At 40.4% G+C, this 22561-nt stretch overlaps 2 protein-coding genes across 5 annotated transcripts in view; one reads left to right on the top strand and one right to left on the bottom strand.

Annotated features, from left to right (window-relative positions):
* scml2 (Scm polycomb group protein like 2) overlaps positions 1 to 6568 on the top strand; it is a 42367-nt gene extending 35799 nt beyond the window's left edge. For 3 of the 4 annotated variants that reach the window (XM_041793079.1, XM_041793050.1, XM_041793061.1), the window contains exons 11-14: positions 1073 to 1255; positions 3323 to 3538; positions 4208 to 4362; positions 4561 to 6568. In XM_041793079.1, the coding sequence (XP_041649013.1) occupies positions 1073 to 1255; positions 3323 to 3538; positions 4208 to 4362; positions 4561 to 4686 (680 nt within the window). In that variant the 3' untranslated portion in view covers positions 4687 to 6568. The remainder of the gene's footprint in view (positions 1 to 1072; positions 1256 to 3322; positions 3539 to 4207; positions 4363 to 4560) is intronic. The other variant, XM_041793070.1, reaches the window with a different exon arrangement.
* A 7948-nt stretch (positions 6569 to 14516) lies between these two features.
* nhsb (Nance-Horan syndrome b (congenital cataracts and dental anomalies)) overlaps positions 14517 to 22561 on the bottom strand; it is an 84917-nt gene continuing 76872 nt past the window's right edge. Inside the window, exons 7-12 of the mRNA XM_041792200.1 lie at positions 20565 to 20754; positions 20328 to 20459; positions 19597 to 19749; positions 15789 to 18956; positions 15413 to 15554; positions 14517 to 15236 (exon numbers count right to left, since the gene is read on the bottom strand). Of these exons, the coding sequence (XP_041648134.1) occupies positions 14609 to 15236; positions 15413 to 15554; positions 15789 to 18956; positions 19597 to 19749; positions 20328 to 20459; positions 20565 to 20754 (4413 nt within the window). The 3' untranslated portion in view covers positions 14517 to 14608. The remainder of the gene's footprint in view (positions 15237 to 15412; positions 15555 to 15788; positions 18957 to 19596; positions 19750 to 20327; positions 20460 to 20564; positions 20755 to 22561) is intronic.

Below are 22561 nucleotides of genomic sequence, written 5' to 3'. Positions count from 1 at the left end.
GAATAAAAATCAAAGATCTTCATCTCTACCAACAACCTCCAAAATCTAATCACTTCATCCATTAGCCAGAATGGACAGTGGTGCAAAGTTTGAGGAAAATCCCATGAAGCACTTTTTAGATAGTTTTTGGGGCTTTTCATGCTTTTATTCAGAGAGGAGAGCAGTGGTTAGAAACAGAAACAGGGATGAGAGAGTGGGGGAGAGACTCACAGGAAAGTAGCCACAGGCAGGACTTGAACCCAGGCTGCTCATGTACATTGGGTGCAACCTGACTGCTATGCTATCTGCGCCCCTCTTCGAAGCATTTTTGAGATATCTGATTCACAAGTAGGGTTTGGATAAACAGATTTATGAACAACATGAAAATATAATGCTTCCTGCATCTGGAATTAAGATCATGTGGCTTTTGGGGTGCAGGTTAGTTTTGTTACCTTTGGAAAGAGCAAAGTCAGTGGATTTTCCCAGTTGATAAGTAAGAATTTTCCTCTCACTCTTGTCAGTCATTTGGATAATATTATTTAATACAAAATGCTTAAATTTTGTTTTTAAAAGTTGTACCTTAAAAGCAGCGCTTAATACATTTTTATTCCATTAAGTTGTCACTAAGACCGGACAATCAGTCAGCTGATACTGGCTGGTGTAATCACTGCTATGTTTTGGCTTTGTGTGTGTGGGTTAATGTGTCTAAGCAGAAAGAGAGGAGGAAGAAAAGACAGCGCCTGTGGCAGCAGCTGATGTGAGCACTGTGTCTGTAATCAGAAATGACATGTGCATCTAACCTGGTTTGGGATGCTGGAATTGGCTCTCCCTTGGGGGCCCGGATTGGGGAGGCTATGGTTGAGGTTTGGCGGTGCGGTGCGGGGGGGGGGGTCTAATTTGTGGATTTGTGCAGGCTTGGCTTGGGTGGGAGGGTGAAAAATACGGGGATTGTGTTTATAAAGGGAGGGTGTGAACCCTGAACCATCTGCTGCTTTTCTTTAGCTGTGAATGTACACAGCCTGTGTGTGAATGTGTGCACAGCTCAGAGACTGACAGCCGTCTGTGTTGTGTCCTCTTCTCTCTCTCTTTCCAGTACGGTCCGATCACGGTATCCGTTATGTGAAGCTGCCCTCGGCCTCCAGCGCATCCTCCGTGCTGCGGTTTCTGGAGAACATGTGCCAACATCTGGAGAGTGACAGTCTGTTCAGTTCGCAGCCATTCAGCCCCTTCAACAACAACAACAACAACACGCGCTTCTACAACAGGACCAAGTCAGGTGGGCTAGTCTGTGAATGAAGTGGCTTTACAGAAGGGCAAAAGACACAAAAGATGGCAAAAAAGTCATATTTGAGGAAAAATGCTGAATTAAAAATCTGTTCCATCACACAACTGATCAGTGAGACCTCAGCCTACACAAGTTTTAGAAAAACAAAAGTACAAAATAAAGTTTGGAACCTGTTTTGTCCCTTTTCTGAAGAATCAGTGAAGTGTATTTTGCATGTTCTCTTTTGTGCACATCTGATGGAAATTTACAGACAAAAAACATAGGCTAGCACTTAAATTGTATGACATTTAAAGCCCTCTTTATAAGTGTGGATAACAAACTGATGTGACTTGCAATTGAACATTTTTGAGGTCAACATTCCCTTTTTCAAGGTTTTCTAGGGGAATTATAGTTCCAGGACTTAAAAGAGCCCCAAGTTGTCACAAAGGAGCCACACATAAAGTATCACTGAAGCCTTTACAGCTGACCGTCCAAATGTTGAGCTCCACTTTGGTGTGTTACAGTTTCCATTTGCTCTGCCTCTTATTACTCGTCTACTTTCCTGTCTATGGACATATCTGGACAGAAGTTCAGGGGCAAGATGATAATCTTAAAATTCTCATTTACAAGACAAATTTCGCTGTTTACTTTGTCAAAAGACAGTGAAAGTTACGTTCCTCCAGCCTGTTATACAATGTCCATTTTATTAGTTTGAGTCTGTTGTTGTGCTGTTTAAAAAAGTGTTTTGGAGGCAGTTTAAGATCTAACTGCACATACAAGAATCTGTTTAAAAAACGTTTTATGCCACCTCAACCAAGAGCAGAGTTAATTGGTCTGTTTCCACCAAGCAGTTCAGTTTTCTTCCAGTACAGTTTGGCATGGTATGATCTTGCTTGCATTTCCACTGCCAGTGTCCATCCAGCCTTCCTCACAGTGACGGGAATTCCAGCTCTTTCTAGAGATCTGGGTCATTTTGTTCATCTTAGTAAGTAAAGCCTGCACTTAGGGTCCTAAACAGCTCTTAATTTGGTACCATTTTGGCTTTTTTTAAATGTATATTAAAGAACAACAAAGATGGCAAAACTGGTTTTCAAATGGGGGCTTAACCAGCTGGTCCATGTATCTTTATTAAGGTGCCATTTTAATCCAACGTGCACCCTGCAAGGTTTATTTGCTTAATAGTTTATCACCATTTCCATTGAAAGCATATTGATGACAAAATGAGTGAGAAAAGCTGTTAAAAAGGCGCAGCCTAATCTCTTAGTTCAGTACAAAACATGGCACATTTTGTGTTTGTTAATTATTTCAGCTGTCTTCAGTAGGAAGTGACAATTCTTTCGACCAGCCAACAGACTGTAGTGTGTCTAGGTTCGCCCTTTGAGATCAGATAGGCTCCCTCGGTAATCCAATGGGATGGGGCCCAGATAGTAGGATAGAGTTGCTGGTTTACCTCAGTTTGTAGAGGCTTAAGTCCTGATCCCGGAGCATTTTTGGTGCATGCTTTTCCCCAATCCCCATGTTTCCTGTCTCTCTTTAGCTGAAGTCTAACAACAGCAAAAGCCCAAAAAAACTTAAAAAACAGGATGATAAAGATAAGTTATTTTGTGCCTTTCCCATCTTTTGACAGATAGTTGTGGGCCAAAATGAAAGTGACTGCTTGGTGTTAACACTGCTTAAGTGCTTCGTAGTTAATCAAACACTTAAACATTTCCCTCTTGGTTATTTTTGTGAGTTTTCTTACATGAGTCCGTATTTTAATAACTGTTTGCATATGTCATTAAACCATATATTTTCAGTTTTTACCTCCGCCAAGGAAGTTATGTGATTGGCAGGGTTTGTTAGTTAGTTAGTTTGTTTGTTTGTTAGTTTGTTAGCAACATAACTCAAAAGTTATGGACGGATTCTGATGAAATTTTCAGGAAATGTCACACATGGCATAAGGAAGAACTTGTTAGATTTTGGGAGTGATCCGGATCACCATCTGGATCCAAGAATTTTTTAAATGTTTCTTTACTATAGGGAGTTTATTTTTTGCTCTGACAGTCCTAACAGTATCTGTCATAACCTCTCTTTTAACAGAACCAGTGTCCCACACTGAGAATGGCCTGTCTAAAGATGACTCCAAAAAAGAGCCCACTCCTAGCACACGCCCCATCCACAGCCCTTCAGACTACAGACCAACAAAGAAGGAGCGGCCATATTTCTCTGGACAGACCCACACACCACCACCCCTAAGACGCGTCAGCTCCAACCCAACGGAGCTTGTCCAGATGTGCGCACATAGACGAGTTGAGGGTAAGTCGCTGTGTGTAAACACACAGTCAGTGGGGCAAAATGAGGAAACTGTTTGGGACAGTTCCTTAAAAAGGAGGTGGAAATCACTCGTCACTTGTTCAGTTGGTGCCACTGCTGAAATTGTTTTACCTTTTCTTGAGCTAAGCTAAGTAGCTGCATTACTTCTGTGCATTGGTTAGTCATTTGGGATTAGGATTGTTCAAATAGGCAAATAGGCTGATCCCGTGATGTTGTTAGCTTCTTTGCTAACATTATCAACATTAGCTATCATGGCTTGATCCTGTGTTGTTGTTAGAGTCTTTGCTAACATTAGTAAAGATTCGTTTTGCCCGGAGGTGGTACGTCAGACTCGTTGTGCTTCAGTGTAAAGACAGTTCATCATGGCAGTATGTACACACAACTACTGTTTCATCCAGACATCCATTAGACAGCTTTTTAAATTTAAAATTACTATAAAGCAGACCTGGGTCTGTCTCCTCACTCATCCCTGCTGGCTGCGTTTGGCCCGCCTTTAACCTTTTCACCCCAGGAACGTAAACATCCATGCAGGAGGACTGCAGGAGGAAGTTTTCCAGATTAATCACAAGCGTTAACACATTAATATCAACAGGCCTAATTGAAACACTTTTCTAATTTGATTTTTTTTCCTGCTTCCGTGACATTTCACAGCAGCAAGCTCAACAACAGGCCCAGATCATGTGAAACAGGACAAGGAGGTTTCAGGGGGCGATGCGTCTTCCTGGTCAGTTGATGATGTCATACGGTTTGTCCAGGAGGCAGATCCTCACACTCTTGGCCCGCATGTGGACCTGTTCAGGAAACACGTAAGTGTTTAATTCAAATAAACTATCCTCCGTGTCCCCTTTAAAGGTCTACAGGCTATGTGACTGCGCTTGCTTTTACCCAGGAGAAGCCTTTGTAAAGCAACTAGAGCAGCAACTGTTCAACTATTTTTGAACAGTTTTTGGATGAACCATTTAAGAATGTGGCCCCCTGCTAACAGCGTGCTCCACTCTTTACAGGAGATTGATGGCAAAGCTCTGATGTTGCTGCGCAGTGATGTCATCATGAAGTACATGGGACTAAAGCTGGGCCCAGCTCTCAAACTCTGCCATCACATCGAGAAGCTGAAACAGATCAAACAGTAGAGGATGACAAATGTTTTCTCACTGACACGGACACACAGACTCAATCATTAGCAGGTATTATATTACAGGGATGAAGTGCAGTGCAAATCCACCTGAGCTAGAGGTGAAGCTACTGTTTCGAACTTTGAGGCCAAGTCTTCCATGCTTTGTGAAGTTAGAGGTTTTAGTACCAACAAAGAATTTTTTAAAACAAGCACATGAAGTGGCTTTTTAAAAAGTGATTACAGTATTTTAAAAAGCTGTTGGAATTTGACTCATTTTTGGCCACAAAATATCATATGCCTCATTTCTAATACATGATACACCATGACAAACCTGACTCAACTTGCTTTGAATTTGCCTGGTAAAATATTAGAGGGGTTGTACCCCAACATCTGTACATTTCCAAATTTCTCAATATGGCCTGATTAAAACACATTTTTACATTTGTTGTTTACAGTTTGCTGTCATATAAATTGATTATACATTTCATAAGGGTCATTAGTACCAGACACCAGAAGATTTCTGTTCATGTCGGTGTATTTTTGCCTTATTATAAATCACTGGAGGACATAATCTGTCAGTTACATAGTTAACCTCTACATTTTGCCTTTTACACACCAACATAAGCTGCAAGTTTTTTCTAACTTCAGATTTACTTTGCCCTGTTTATAGTTTTTGGATTAGTGTTCTGCATTCATTGAGAAATTAAGTTCAGGTAAGTCAGTAAGAGTGTCACTATCATTTTTAACACTGCAATAAGGTTTCCAAATGTCTGTCTGTTAAAGGAAGTCATTTTTTTATGCAAGCTAGTTATGGTGTAATCATGTGCATAATGTTGCTCTTGACAACACAAGAGCTCCACGTATGTGCATCAGAGGTGTTTAAAGGTTGCTCTTGCAGTTTCCTGAAGTAAATAATCACACAAATTACCCTTGTCCTTAAACATTTAAGTGTTTTCAAACACAATTCAGAGTTTAGTTCAATGGAACATACATCATTTTTATTTAAATGGTGATTTTGTTTTGAGAGACAAGATTTGATCAGTTTCTGCTGGGCAGGCTGAGCACAAAGGAAATCAGTGACTGACTCTCTAATTCATGTCTGTTTTATGTGCTGGAAGATATTCAAGCTGACAATCTTAGCTTGACTCCTGATATCATTACATGATTGTGAAATATGTGTTGACAGACACAAAATCAAACACAGGAGATAAACATTTAATGACTGGAAAACTGTAAGTGTTGACATAGAAGTAAAGAAGAGGCCATTTGACTAGTTAAAGTCTTGTACAGAACAATGAAGATGGCCTGAGAGAGTTCATGGTAGACTGTTTTGTAAAAAGTAAAGCCAAAAGGTTTTTTTTTTAAACAAAGTGTATCTACTTGTATTAAGCATCAATGTAATCAAAGTTTTTCTGCCTGAAGTAGTTTCTGCGTGCACCATCATGTAACTACCTACAGTAAGACATTGTGTCTGAGTAAATATTCACACTTCTTAAAGTATTTATCTGTTTTCAGTGGCAGAAATACAAAATTTTCTGAACATTTCAGAATCATTTTCAAACCAAATCATGTGTGTTGTAGCTGCATCTCACTCTGTTGCTCTCCTGTAGCAGTAACAAGTTGATACTTGAAACTGTCTTGCTTTAATGTGAAACTCAGGTTTTTGGTAGGGGTTGTTTTCTAGACAATGTTTTACACCATTAGCATTATGTGTTCATTAATACAACATAGAAGGACTGCACAATAACCAACTATATATATATTTTTAATGCCTTGTGATCTATCGCTCGCTGCATTTCATGTGTAAATATGCGATTTTTTTACTGTAAGTTCAACAACAAAAGGTTTGTTAAGTATGTTTGATATGCATTCACACTATTAAACATTTCTGTACATCACCTTTTGGTCTGAGACTCTGGTAAAGCTTAAGTATTACAAATCTCATCCCAGCTTTTTACAAAGTTTTTTGGTGAGAGTGATGGGAGCTATAGGCTGCATTTTGAACCAGGATGCCAGCCCAGACTTCAATTCAATAGAGAATTTGTGTCTGGACTTGAAAAGGGCGGTTTATGTCGGATACTGTAAAATTGTAAAATTTTAGTGTCCAGATGTGCAAACCTGATTGAGATCTATCCACACAGACTTAATGCTGTGATTGCAGCCAAAGGTGCATCTACTAAATACTGACTTGAAGGGGGTGAATATTTATGCAATCACTTACTTGACATTAGATATTCAACTTTAATTTACAGTGATTTGAAATCTTTTTTTCACTTTGACATTTAAGATTTTTTTTTCTGTTTAAAAAGCCAAAATATAAATTAATCATGACTGATTTATAAACTCAATCAAAGGGTAAAACACCCATGGGGTGAACACTTTTTGTAGGCCCTGTATATTGGTGCACAGACTGGGCTTCTGGTACCTCCTGTCCCAACCCTTTTTTAAACTATGAAAGCAACATAGGTTGCATTTGCCCATTATGACTTATGATAAATAAGAACAGAGTTTGAAGTTTCCCAGTTAATTTGATAGCTGAAAGAAGGGTTAATGATCTACTGATTGATGAGAAGAAAGTGAAGTTTGGGAGAAAGTCTGTAAGGAATAATAGAACTTTTTTGGGTTAGTGAGGCATTTTTCTGCTCCCATTTCCAGTTAATCATCTCCTGACCTCTTATATTTTTCTGGTGAAATGATTAGGGATAATACCCTCCAGTTTGTGAACTGAACTGAAGCCCAGTTGGTCGAATTGAATTCTCAAGTGAAATCTTGATTTTTAGGATCGAACTAAACACACCAATCAAAAACATTTTTCAAATATCAGAATGGCAGAATAATTAAGGATCTCTTTCATGGGTTAACTCATCTCAGCTTTTTGAGGGTCTTGTGTATGTGTGCCTATGTGTTCATGTGCATTTCTGTCTGGAGGGTATGGGGGATGGGGGTCAAAGGATCATGGATGTCTTATTTAAGTAAAAGTGACAGTACCAAAGGAATCATTGTTCCAAAAGACCAGCCAGTTCAAATAGCTCACCAGAAGCACTCAGGATGAACCGGCTAATTATGACTCCTCAAGTAGATTCCTCAGGAATGATATATCCTGAACGTTAAAAGCTCAGTTATGCTGCGCACGGTTATAACTTTTTGTGAAACTATGTCAAATAGATAAAATGAAACAGTGACTAGCTAAGTGGGAAGAAATTAAATAAATGAAATGTAAAATAAGGGTCTGATTGACTAAATCATTTTTATAAAACATGAATGGTATCCAAAGGTAACTTGAATAAAAATGGGTATACAGAGATTCATATTACATCCTTTTCTTACACTTCTTTATACATTAATGTTTACTATATTACATTAGAGTATGGTTAATGATGCTTGAGGTTATTGTTGTTGCAGTAAAGTGTGTGCGGCTCGGGTGTCTTTTTCTTTAAATTGCTGGGAAGGTCTTAAATTTCTCATTGCCTTTAATAACGTATACTTATTATATCCTTATAACTTATCATATTTTTAACCCTATTTGATAATCTATATCTGAAAAGTAACGTCTTAATGTATCTTATAAATGTAGCAAGTAAATGATGCAGCCTATGTTTTTGAAATAATACAGTAAAACAACTAGAGAAAAGTTTGCTTCTTAAAAATAACTATTAATATTCTGCGTACTCTGTTTCAATGATAACTTTTTTTCTCAATCTGTATATACTGTCCCAATCCTGTCAATAATCCCTTAAATATAACACCCCCAATCTCTACCCGGTGTTGGTTCAATCCAAGAGTTGCAGCAAAAAACATGCTCTTATTTTGGTGAAATAATTTAAGCGAAATATTTTCAAAATAAATTGTGGAGTTGTGGAGACGTCGCAGTCGAGCTAATAAAAGACTTTGCAGCTAGGCAACAAAAGGATGGGTTCCAGGATTTAAAGTCCCATATCCCCAAGTACAAGGTAAGCCACACATCTCGATAAAGATAAGGCAATTGCATCTCATGCCTGCTCTCTATCCAGTTTTGAAATTAGCCAAAAACAGTTTTCGGTAATTTGAACTTAGTTCTAGAAAAGTTGTCTGTGGATGTTTTATTTGATCTTTAATGCACCAGTGATCATAAATATTGTCAAAAGAGCAGAAATATTAAACCAAAGCTCCTAAAGGAGGTAGGGTCAAACGATGTGACTGCAGTCAAGATGGCCAACATGGGCGTTGCCATACATCCAATCCATGCTGGAAGTCCCAGTGGGAGTTTCTTCTTCATGTTGGACTCAGCTGCCAGTGTTTGTCAGTCTTTTTTTGTGCCTAAGCCTAACACTAACCCTAACCCTTGGTGCTAGATCTCAAATATATCACCTTCCCCACTGCCTTCCCCTGAACCTAACCACTCGAGTTTTAATGCCTAAGGCTAACCTTAGACATACGGACTTCCAGTTGAGACTTCCGGCATGGACTGGATGTATGTCAGCCATCTTGTTTGCATCAAGGTACTCGTCTGTGGTTGGGAGAGCTGCAGGTGTGAGGCAGGGTAAGTTTAAGGTTTATTTAAACCCCACTGACATGTTAAGGGTGACCACTTTATAAAACAAATTAAAATCATGAAAAATTGAGATACAAGGTTTAAGCCTGATGTCAGTGATAAATAAAATAAATATATGCTCATTATCAGTGACATATTGTTTCTCTGACGCTATACAGACATTTGCATCCCATTTAACGTCATAATTATCCACCAATCCACTGTTTTATTTAATTTCATCTACAGGTTTAAGGATCTATTATCTACCTTACATTCCCGGTTTGGATTGTGGCTTTCGCTAAAGTATTTTTAGACAATGTGGCTCTTTGGTAGAATAAGGTTGAGTACCACTTCTTTAAGACATTAGTTTGTAATCTTACAACTATTTTATTTTCTATTCTGTGTACTATATAGTATATACAATTTGGGTGTAGTACTGTCCTTCTAATCAAATATATTATACTTTACACATACCCCCCCTACCTGCAATTGGTTTGATCCAAAAGTTGTCGCACGTGTTTTCTCACAGCAGTTGAGGACGCACTAACTGTACGGCACGATTAAACGATCCTAGCGACAGTCCCATTTTGTGAGTGAAGTAAAAAAGGAGACTTGGGATCGTTAAGCTCTGCTTTAAAGTGTGTAAAAATGAGTTATTATACGTTAAACATCATTATTTTCCTCTTATATACATGTATTATCCATAATTTGGCTAGTTTAGCCCTCTGCCCAAGAGAGCCCTCTGGCTTGCTAGCTTAATAACTTGTTTAAGCATCGCATCCTGTTTAACACTGATAAAGTTCATTCAGCTCTGAGTGAAATCTTGGAACAGTCAGAGGACTAGCGGTTACTTTTACCAACACCAAATAAGAGGGAGACGGTAGCTATGACAGAGTTTCAGGTCAGGTCTTAGGATCGGTGATACATCTTCATCTGAAAAACGTCAAAAGCACCAGGTGTAACGGATCAAAACCCAAGAGGTAGGTAATTTCTGAGATAAATAAATACACCGTACCCCGTTTGTCTTATTTTTCGAAATATGATTTGAATGGCGAAGAAATGACCTAGATAGCTTATTTCAAGCAAAAGCCCAGTATTAGAAATGACATGAAATAATTACATTGGCTGACCAAAATAATGAGGTCAAATTTATCATGCATAATTTCACATACCAGACTAAATGGTTTATATATCCTATTGTTTATTATATTTTGTATTATTAATGTTAATCAGAAAAGTCAGTGCCTCTGCACATATGCTAGTGCCTTTAGATCATTCTTTATTATTGTAAAAGTGAATTTTTTACTTGCAGCAGGTATTTTATAAAGCTTTGTTTCCTGTCATTTAATCATTTCAGACCAATCAGAGGTGGATGTGATGGTGATGTCATCAGGGAGATAAAGGTGCTGATCAGGGAGGGACAGGTAAATATGGAGGCCTAATAATGAAGACAGCATGATGGTAATGTGGTATTGATCTGATAAGTAAAAGCTGTAAGCTGTAGGAATAAGCAGAAGGGATTTTACATTTTTGAATTTAGGTTTTCTTCAAACCTCAACCATAACCATTCTTAGAATATCTGTGAAGACAGAAATATCAAAGAGACATAAAATTAAAATGTCTTTTAAAAGTAATATCCCTCCTGCATTAAGTACTTAAGTTGTAAGATGGAGAAAATGGCATTGTTCTTTTTGCTTGCAGTACGCTCCTGCTTAGGATAAAGACAATTGCCTGGAGACTCAGATGAAGGGGACCCACCTTAGATGAGACTCGAGGTAAACAATAATAACACACTGCCATCTTGTGGAGAAATTCTGTTGAAGCATGCTGTCCTTGTAGGGAAAAAATGAAGTGTGACACAAAAGGCTTTCCGTTTGAACGCAATCACATTTATTGGCTTTTTTTTCTATGCACAGTTACTAAGCAGCCTGATGAGCTGTTCAAATGAATTGGATATAGAATAATGGATTTTTCACAATGTTGTAACCCCTCCCAAAAAATAAATACAAGACTGAAGGTGTTGCACAGCTCCAAAATATACAAAGGCTTGGAAATAATCATGTAAACTTTGAAAAAAAAAAACAACTTTTTTTTTTAATGATTTTATTGGTTTATTTTACAAAAAGAAAGAATTTGAAACTTTTTTCTTTAAAAATGTATGTACAGGTTTATACAAAAATACAAAAGTGATTCAAATCTGTTAAGAGTTAGCTAGTTTTCAACATGGAGCCTCTTTTTAAATATGTTATTACACTGTGTCGTCAACTTTGTCTTTTGTTCTCTGCGACAGTTTTAAAGTCTGTTTTGTGTTCTTCCATACTGTACACTTTTAAGAAAAATGATTCAGTGGTTTTGTCATTTCCATTTTGAGCAAAATTGTATCAGGCATTCGCTGTTTTAGATTCTTGTTCTGTTGGATTCTCAAGCTATTGATGATTTAGGTTTGACAAAGCTAAATGATAAGCTAAACCTCTCTGTTGGTCTCAAATCAAGTTGTGACACTCACTGCTTTGACAATAAAAGGGAACAGTCTTAGAATAGCTGTAAAGCCTTAATGCCAGGTACAGTACGGAAAAATCACAGTAAACAGTGATGTTATTTTGGTTGTTTAAACAGTTAAACGTTTTTTTTCCCCAAATTCCAGTGTATTTTCAGGTGTCAGATTTTGGAAATTTATGATTCTGTAATGTTTTGTGGGAATCAAAAAATTCTCTTATGAGTCAAAACTAAACACAATGACTCTGATCAAACTAGTTTAGTGGCGTATAAATGGATATTTGATCTGTTTGTTTTTTAAATTCGTACATTTGATTAAAAACAGCTTTCCAGATGTGCACTTTAAACTGAATCAGCAGTTTCTCCTGGAAAATATTTCTCTCACTTCCATAGCTCCAACAACACTAGGACTCAGCACCAAGAGTGTTCAGATTCTCCATCCCAACAGATTCTTGATCATTTTCTTTACAGTCTCTTATACCTATGATTGTCCAGTGAGTAGATATACAGTACAAGATAAACCCCTGTTTGTGATCACGACTATACAGAACAGAATTAGCCAGACAGTTTGTACACCTATAGAACACACTATTGAACTTGACATTGGAACGAAAAATACAAAATCTTTTCTCCTGGTATGGAGACATCCCTCAGATAAAAATAATGATATGGTGGTGTCCTTCTTTTTTTCTTATTGCATGCGATAAAAAACACATCAAATAAAACAATGAACAGGAACAAGTGCGCTTCAGCAATATGAGTATGACAAATGTTAAATTCTGATAATCATTTCACAGCTTTTTACTCTCCCCATCTTACACAGTGTCAGTTCTGCAATTCTGATTCGCTGAGTATTTAACAGTTGTGGTTTTGTTATCTATCTATCTATCTATCTATCTATCTATCTATCTATCTATCTATCTATCTATCTATCTATCTATCTATCTCATTTACAATAAAACAGTAATATGCTTGCTGAGGTATTCACAGAATACAGTGAATGGTTTCTGCTGAAGTACGGTCTCCATATGCAAGACGTATGTGTTGCGCTTTCTGTGGTAGGCAGGTGAGAGTTCAAACTGTCCACTGATGATAATTCTTTGATGTAACACTGGATTTTCCACATGCATAACATCACTTGGAAGGGTGAAAAGATTTAAGATGGATAGAAAAGGCTGCTGTAATGCATCAGATGCAATGCTGACATTTGAATGTTGGTGGTATCCTTTCCTCCCTTTGGCTCTCCTCTTTGCAGTATTAAGTTTGGAGGGTAAGACTAAACGGCATACACCAGCCACTGCATTGAGCTTTCACCTGTCTAATGCTACTGGGTCAGTGCAAATGAAGGAGAGGCAACAAGGAGAGAAGAACAGTGTACATGGTTAAGAGTTGTGTGATGATACCAGTGAGACCTGTTCTTCTTTGCTACACTCGGGTTTATCCCCTATAAAATTTCTGCTTGTTTTATATAGATATGACTTTTTTATATTCAGTACAAATATACATATGCAATTTCATTATAAGATATATTTTTGTTTCAAGAAAATTCTTGAAAAAATTTCATCAAGTGCAAAAACGAGGTTGGTTCTGAGAAATGTTTCCAAACTAACCTCTAGCCAAACCGATTGAGGACCCTCTAAAGCATATTCACCGTCTGCACTCAATGGTATCTTTAAAACTGCTTTGAAATGCACCTTTTCAATGTCAAGTCAGCACAGCAAGACTGGCCAGCAGCAGGAAAAGCTTCAATCAGTCTTAACATACTAGATTTTGAGGTTGGGTTAAAATAAGCACGTGATTCAATTCTGATGAAACATGGTACAATTCCATGTATGTGCAGGGACTTAGAAATGCCCTGCTTACAACCACCTCTAGTAGAGAAAGGCCACTGTGCGATTGTCCAAAACTAGCCTGTTTCTTTGACAAAAAGGGCCTCATCCAGGCTTAAGCCCTTGCTCTTACTCATTAGACTCTCAAAATCTTAAATCAATTTAGATCACCGGCAATGTGGTACAAATGTTGCTGAACCTTTCACAGTGAAAGATTAATTATTCTTAAAATACAAAAGAACCACAAAATGTTGACAGAAACCAGTATCCAGGGGATGTTTCCATATTGGGTCATGCACCATGGTGAAACATATCATCATGTTCTGAGGCATAGTTTTACAAAAATACATGCATCATGTTATCCTTTTGGGTATACTTAATGTGAAGAAATATATCATTGACTCTTTCTCGCACAGACTATGCCAGGTCTGCAGATGGAATAGAATAGATAAGTTGGTGCTTTGTTGTTAGTAACTTCCACAATGAAATAACCCTTGCTTGTTGGTAGAAATATTGAGTATGGACTCTGTGAAGTTTGGCCAATGCTTTGGGCACCAATAGTTAAAAGAATATTTATTTTTATTAGGTTTTTAAAAATTTTATTAAGAAAAACGTTCCTCTTGAGCACAAACACATCCATACCATTCAAAACACATGTAGTAGAAATATCAGTGGATAGTGCATGTGCTTGTTCATGCACAAGCACAGTGTCCATACTCCACAAAATTTCTTAATGTAATTTACCAAATAATTTGATTTTTTTTTAGGGATTATTATTTTTTTTTTTTTAAAAAGACAGTTCAGTCAAAATAGGTCTTAAGTATTTCTCTTTTAGATATGAGGAAGTAACTTTTTATGACAAAGTATTAGGTATATCCTCAAAGTTTTCTAAATCATCCCCTTATGGTTCAACATCTCACAACACTCTCTCTGACACTCTTATATAGAATAATTGATCCAAGACTGGGTGCTGTTTTAGCAACAGTCAGATTTTGTGTGTATTGGCCTTGATAACACACCAATCCAATAAAAAAAAAAGTTGAAGGGATCTTTTCAAATGTAGGACACGGCAAAGAAAACAGGACATTTCTCTTCAGGTGGGTTTAAGATGATCTGTCATCATGGGGGCTTCCATCTGAGTTCTCTGTTTCCCCTTCAGAAATGGCTTGCATGGGAGCTGTGTAGAGGCGACTACGTGTACTGTAACGACTGCTGTTAGCTACAGGGGGGATCCGAGAGCGTCCCTGTCGAGATGCAGCTGACATGGGAAGGGTTTTTGGGGTGAAACTTTCAGAGTTTGCCCTGGGAAAAAGGCCAGGTATCTGGATCTGATCGAGACCAGAAATGGGGGCCTCTTGAAGGGTAGAAGGTAATTCTTCGGCCTGCCTAACGCACCCTTCCTGAACAGCCTCCCCTGGAGTTTTAGGGGTGATGGGGCTCTTAAGAATTTCCGTTGCTGACATGCGGTAACTGGAATCAGACCTGCTACCTTTCTTGAGCAATAAGAGTTTAAACTCCTCGTTGGATGTGCTGGATTTCTTGGCGCTGCGATAGATTGGCACAGGGGCTCGTTGTGACCCAGCTGCAGAGGCTAAGGTGGCTGGGATGTTGAGGGGAGGAGCTGGGGGGATAACGGCAGTGGAGACAGGGGGCACTGGTGCAGTAGGGCAGAGACGAGACTTCACATTTAAGTCTCCTGAATCTTTACGACCAAGGACCTTTCTTTTTGATCTGCGTAAGAAAACGTACAATTATTCAGACAGTGCAGGGACATAATAAATGACACCTAAATAATCAAGGACTTTGAATCAGCTAAGTCACAAACTCTAATACAATAAATAAACAGGACAAAAAATACAAACAATGTAAACAAAGTGTCAGAAAGATTGACCACCAATGAATAATACCTGTGTATCATGGCAAACAGATCCTCAGTTGTTCGGGTCTTGTTGGGCGATGTGATAATAATCTCTTCATCCACTTTGGTGTCATCCGTCAGAGGGGAGAGTGAATTATCACTGGGCGTAGAATCTGCAGCAGACAACATCCCTATCACATGTCATCTGGTTGTCTGATCACTGAATGTACAGTTGGTGAATTAACCATCCTTCTAACAGCTCTTTTTCTGATTTCAGGTTTAAAGCATGATTATCAAACTACTTTTACAGATGTTTTTTCTTCCCCAAAAATACTAGCATGTTGCCAAATAGTTTTTTGTGTTCTCTTTTCTGCTCAAAGGGTTCTTTACTACTTATGCGTGTTAACTTTGGTTTAAAATCTTACCTTTACTGAAGTAATCCTCAGTGTCAGGAGTAGTTGAGTCATCTTTGCTCTCATGTGGCTGCTGCAGATGGGCACTTCTGGTAGCACCTGATGTCACTTCCTCCTCCTCTTCCTGCTCTTCATGTCCTCCTTTTCTTGCATCGCTGATTAGGTAAGGATGCGATGTCTCCATTTTGGTACCAGGCACTTTGACTGGACTAGCCCAGGGCCCTGAGTCTAAGTGGGATCCCCCTGCGAATTCATATGCTGGGGGTGGATGGTGATCAGAACGCATGCCTCCTCTAGAACACGCTGGCCTTGGGGGCTCTTTTACCTGCTCTTCCTCTTCCTCCTCCTCATCTTCATCATCATCATCATCCTGGGAAAACGAGCGTTCCCCCAAAACCCTAAGCTCAGGATGTGCATGAGCTGAGTGTGTGAGCCCTCTGAACTCAGTGTGTGAATGAATATGTGTGTGAAGATCAACAGGAGAAGGGTGGGGAGCACGGGGCACTGGCCGATGCAAGGGTGAACTGTCCTCCGAGAGATCACATGTTGGATCCATCCTAGCTCTGAAGGCTGTCATAGCCCAGAATGTTCCTGGTCCATAGCGGTCTTGTCTGAGTAGCAGGCTCTCATAGGAGGGAGGTCCATCAGGGTGGCGGCCAGGGGGAGGTGGCTGCACATGTTCAGGGGAAGAGTTGTGGTCATGACCTGGAGGTCTGGGGGGTGGTCTGCGAGGTGGGAGAGGCCTGGTGGTAATGGGTGGTGGAGCGAGTGTAGAGCCACTTGGAGGACATTTGGGTCTTGTAACAGTCTCCGCACAACTTGCTGTGTCCTGTTCTGTAGTGGTGACACTATCTGTTGATTGGTTGATATGGAGCTGGGCTGAACGAAGAGAAGTACTTGCTGAAAGATTGGAACTGGGAATTGTAAGAGCAGAGTTTGAACCTAGCAAGGGATTGGTATTTGATGCCTCTGGGGCCAATAACTTTGTTCCAGTGCCTAAAACATTTGCAACTCTGTGTTTGCTGTGGTGGAGCGTGTGCATATGGTGTGTCCGGTGAGACAGTGTATGTCTGACATAACTGCCATGAAGAATATTAAGATCAAGTTGAGATGGTGGTGGTGGGAAGTCTGGGTCTCTCTTATATCCAGAGGAAATGGAAGTTCCATCCCTGGGGAAGTGCTGCAGGGAAGAGAGAGAAGACTTCCTCTCGGGCACTTTGGGCTTTCTTTTGCCAGTTGAAGGAGACAGAGGTCCTGGAAAGAACGCAGCCGATGATGAGGGCAAGGTTGATGTCGGGGTCTCTGACTGGCTGGAATAGCCACTTGATGGTGAGGCCAGGCCAGCTAACTTCTCAGGGGACCCAAGTTTGAAGTCTCCAGGTGGTAATGGTGGACTGTTTGCCCTGGTTTCTGCCTGGGCAAGGGCCTGGGTTTGGGTTTCTGTGGAGGAGGAAGAGCTGTCTGGTGACTTCATACACTCCATGACAGTTGTGCCTGTGGCTGTGCTTGAGTTGGACATGGACGTGTACTCACCATTGTTGGACTTCATCTCAGTATTGTGAAGCCACAGGTCTGCATAGTCAGATTGCACAGCACCTTCATCCTTAAATGAGTGTGTATCTGCAGAGCTGAAGGACATGGGCTCTACAATGTCCACAGCTCCACCAAGTCCCATTCCCCAGGTTCCTAAAGGCTCTGCCACTAAACATGATGTCTGCAATGGTTCCGGAACACCTCCGATCTCTAGCTCCAGTTCCAGCTTCATATCTGTGGAAGACAATGTAAGTTCTTGTTCACTAACCATCTTTGGTTGATCCTGATCCGTCTGCGTGTCTGTTCCAACATCAACACTACTGCTGCTCTCCTTCAGTGATGATGTCCGTTTAGGTGGTGGAGGTTTTACTTTTGGTTTCCTTAGCGGACGACATGTCCTCCCCAGGGTCATAGTTCCTGCTCTGAAGTCAGTTGTAGGTGTGGGGTAGACTCCATGGGATAGTGGTGCTGCCACAGTGTTGGATTGGCCACAATCAGGCCCTGGGTCTGCATAGTTGTACATGTATCCACTGTAACTTTGATTATACTCCCCGAAATGCACAGAGGAAGAATAGAAACCCTCCGTATCAGACGGGTAATGAGAGCCAGACTCTTTGTCAGTGTTGCTTGTCTTATCACTGTAACAGATGTGGTCTTCAAGACCTTGTTTGGAGCTGTAATCCTGGACTAAGCCATGGCTCTGGCTAAGGTTTTGGGTCTGGTCGAGGTCATGGTCGGGATCCGTCTGGTCTTGGTCTGGAGGGTATGCCCACTCTCCCTCACTGGCGGTACTGACCCCTGCATCATCCAGCTGATCTGTTGCTGAGGATGTGAACGAGCTTGACCTGTGTCCCTGGCCCTGGGGTCTGAGGTCAGAGTGGTATGATGGATCCAGGGAGAAACCTTCATCAATGGCATTGGGCACAGTGTTGAGTGACAGCTCTGAGTCACAATGGGATGAGCCTGTCAGAGGTGGAGAAGAGGGTGGGGGAATGGTTTCAGAGGTCTGAGAAGGGCAAGTAGAGCTGGAACCACTCCAGTTCCCACTTGATGACTGGTGGTCCTCCTTGTGGTCTACATGGCTTCCTAAGACCCCTGTTGTAGACACAGAATGAATAGGGCTGCTGAAAGTATCTGAACTTGATGAAATCTCACAACTGCCCATATCAGCCTTGCGTGGCAGGCGAGAGCGGCCTCTCTCCATCCAGCTATGCTCTGGACTTCCTCCTCCTCCACCTCCTCTGTCCCTTTCTCCAGATCGCTGCAATCTTTTTAGGGTTCCAAGTTGCAGTGGTTCAGGAGCTGCCTGGTCATCTGTGCTTTCTTCCTCGTCCTTCATCAGCATCATCTTCATTCTTGGACTGGGGCCAGGTGGAATAAAGTCCTCTGCCTCATATGGTGAAAGCTCTTCATCTTCATCATCATCATCATAATTGTCATCATCATCCTCATCACTGTCCATCAGACGTCCACCCTCTCGTGGTAAGCTACGAGATCGCAGTCGGACATGAGCTGCAGCGCTGGTATATGTGGAGTCTGACTGGTCACCCAGGGAAGAAATGTTCCCTGTTGAATGGGACAGAGAAGCAGGGATTCCCTGATGGCTGCGCTGGGCCCTAATGCGCCTTCTTGAAGGAGCAGCTGTACCTGAAGAGGGAACAAAGAAAGGAGAGGGGAGGGAACAGAGGGACGTATTTCTTACTTAACATGAATGTCTACCACATGGAACATAGCAAGTTACCCTCAGTAAGCAATTTAAATACAAGTTTGATGGATCTAGTTTTGAAAATGAAAGCATACTGGTTGGATAATTAAATGGCTGCCTTCAGATGGTTGTCCTGTTGAGAGTTCCTAAAAACACGGTAAGCTGTGCTTAAAGACTCCCAAAGGTTTGATCTTGGGGTTGAATCAAAGATTATACTATCAACTTAAACAGTTGATGTTTTGCTAGCTTATCTCTAAAGTGATGAGACCATCCAAGGTAAAACGACAACAGTACAATGCACACAGCACTCTGTGTCACACTGGATGTAAGGCAATGCTCCTGGGTGATGTGCCGTGTTTTTAGGGAGTCCTTTCTCCTCTTCAAACTTAGCAATGGCAGCTATCCGAGGAGGAACATATCTAAGCATTATCCTTAAAACAGTCACAATAACTGCAAAGGGAAACAGTTTTGTAATTTTATTTAAGAGAACTCCTCATCCTAGACAGTATTACAATTACAGTATGTTAGCCTGATAGACTAAAATGAACTATGATAAAGAACAATATATTCTCAGCAACGTACATGCTATAAGGAAATCATCTGTCTGGCAGCCAGAGTCACGAGTGTGATGGAGGCGACCACTGATAGAGAGGTCTTCCTGACAGAGAGAGAGTTGGTGCGGGTTGGCATGGACGATCACTGTGCGCTCCCTTGCTACAGGTGATTCATCTGAGTCTGAATGCGAAGAGAGAAAGCATGTTGAGTGTCCAGAATATCAAGGACAAACCTTTTCTTTAGAGGATATAAGGAAAAGATAACCAAACATGGCCTCCACTGTGGCAACATGGCTCAGTTTTGGCCTTTAGTCCCATGATAGCTTTGCTGCTGAGAATTGGGCTCTCCTTAAATATTTAGCAGATTAGAAAAATAAACAAGTTATCAAAACAATATTAATTAAATGCAAAGAAAAGGTCAAGCATCTGAAACAGAAATGAATATTGTCAGTTGCATTAAAAACTACATGCAGAGCAGGTAAATAGATCAAACTTGAACCAGGAGGTAGCTCATAGGCAGGTTGGGTAAAATTTTTAATTGACTGCTAGTATTTTTGTTTGCAATTGATTGTTCTTGCTTATTTAGCTTTCTCTCATGGATTCATGGCTTTATTTGCAAGATCACCTCATCCCCATAGCTCAGCAAATGAATGGGTAAAATATTTATGAAACCAATCGTCAATCCTACAAAATTTGGACCCACACTTTATAATAACCCCCAGATTTTCTACCAAGAAGCTGGCATGGTCAATAACATACCCATGTCCTGTTGTACTCTCTTGGGTATTCCTGTGATAGTCTTCCTCCTCCTCAGCTTCCTTCTCCTCTGTAGAACTGACTGGGAATGGACAAGAGAGCAACGAGCACTTGCTTCCCTGTCAAACCCAACTCCTGCAAAAAAACAAAAGAAAGCGATGGTCAGTAAAATCATAATCATTAAGCTTAACATATCGATATATGCAGAATGCATGATCTTGAACAGTTGCTTTTGGTCACCTGTAACGTTGATGGGGATAATGCACGAAGAGATGGCGTGAGAATCAGATGTATTTTGATCTGATGGCGGGTGGTTTTCCTTGGACCAATTTGTCTGCTTGTCCTGGGTTGAGGGGGTATTTTGGACCGAGGCCTTGGCTCTATGGCCTCCCAGGACTTCAATACCATCACCTTCATCTGCAGAGGTAGCCTGGAAAGAGAAAAACAGGACAGCAGCAACATTGTACACATTAGTCGTTCATACAGTCCTACACTTTATATACAAATCATATACCATTGTCAGAAAGACTAAAATACATCTACAGTGGAAACATGTAGCATAGATACCACTGTTAGGGATGCACGATATCGGATTTTTGTGGATATGGTGTTATTTACAAAATTATTTCAGCTGATACAGATATTGATAGTGGTATTTGAATTACAGGTACATCTCAAAAAATTAGAATATCATGAAAAAGTTACATATTTTCTGTCTCTCATTTCAGAAAGTGAAACCTGTGTACTATATAGACTCATTACACATAGAGTAAAATATTTCAAGCCTCTACTTCTTGAAATGTTGATGATTGTGGCATACAGATAATGAAAACCCCAAATTCAGTGCCTCACAAAATTAGAATATTGTGAAAAAGTTCAATATTGGAAAGTCATGGTGTCACACCCTAATCAGCTAATCACCTCAAATCACCTGCAAAGGTTTCCTGAGCCTTTAAATGGTCTCTCAGTCTGGGTCAGTAGGCTACACAATCATGGGGAAGACTGCAGACTTGATAGATGTCCAGAAGCCAGTCACTGACACCCTCCACAAGGAGGGTAAGCCACAAAAGGTCATTGATAGAGAAGCTGGTTGTTCACAGAGTGCTGTATCCAAGCATATTCATAGGAAGTTGAGTGGAAGGAAAAAGTGTGGTAGGAAAAGGTGCACCAGCATAAGGGATACCCGCGGCCTTGAGAGGATTGTCAAGAAAAATCCATTCAAGAATTTGGGGGAGCTTCACAAGGAATGGACTAAGGCTGGAGTCAGCGCAACAAGAGCCACTACGCACAGACAAATCCTAGACCTGGTGTCAAGACACTCCTGAACCAGAGACAACATCAGAAGCGTTTTACCTGGGCTGTGGAGAAAAAGAACTCGACTGTTGCGCAGTGGTCCAAAGTCCTCTTTTCAGATGAAAGTAAATTTTGCATGTCATCTGGAAATCAAGGTCCCAGAGTCTGGAGGAAGAGTGAAAAGGTACAGAATCCACTTTGCTTGAAGTCCAGTAGAAAGTTTCCACAGTGATGATTTGGGCTGCCATGGCATCTGCTGGTGTTGGTCCACTGTGTTTTCTGAAGTCCACAGTCAACGCAGTCATCTACCAGGAAATTTTATAGCACTTCATGCTTCCTTCTGCTGACAAGCTTTATGGAGATGCTGATTTCATTTTCCAGCAGGACTTGGCACCTGCCCACACTGCCAAAGGTACCATAAGCTGCTTCAATGACCATGGTGTTACTGTGCTTGATTGGCCAGCAAACTGGCCTGACCTGAACCCCATAGAGAATCTATGGGAAATTGTCATGAAGAAGATGAGAGACACCAGACCCAACAATGCAGATGACCTGAAGGCCGCTATCAAAGCAACCTGGGCTTCCATTACACCTGAGCAGTGCCACAGGCTGATCGCCTCCATGCCATGCCGCATTGATGCAATAATTCATGCAAAAGGAAGCCCAAGTATTTAATGCCTAGGAATAAACATACTTTTCAGAAGCCTGACATTTCTGTTTAAAATATCCTTTTTTAAATTGATCTTATGTAATATTCTAAATTTCTGAGACACTGAATTTTGGGTTTTCATTATCTGTAAGCCATAATCATCAACATTTCAAGAAATAAAGGCTTGAAATATTTCACTCTGTGTGTAATGAGTCTATATGATATATAGGTTTCACTTTCTGAAATGAGTGACACAAAATATTAAACTTTTCATGATATTCTAATTTTTTGAGAT

Source organism: Cheilinus undulatus, linkage group 1, assembly GCF_018320785.1.
Source record: "Cheilinus undulatus linkage group 1, ASM1832078v1, whole genome shotgun sequence".
In the NCBI taxonomy this organism is placed as follows: Eukaryota; Metazoa; Chordata; class Actinopteri; order Labriformes; family Labridae; genus Cheilinus; species Cheilinus undulatus.
Note: the sequence above shows the minus strand (reverse complement) of the source record. Positions and strands in the feature narration are given on the sequence as shown.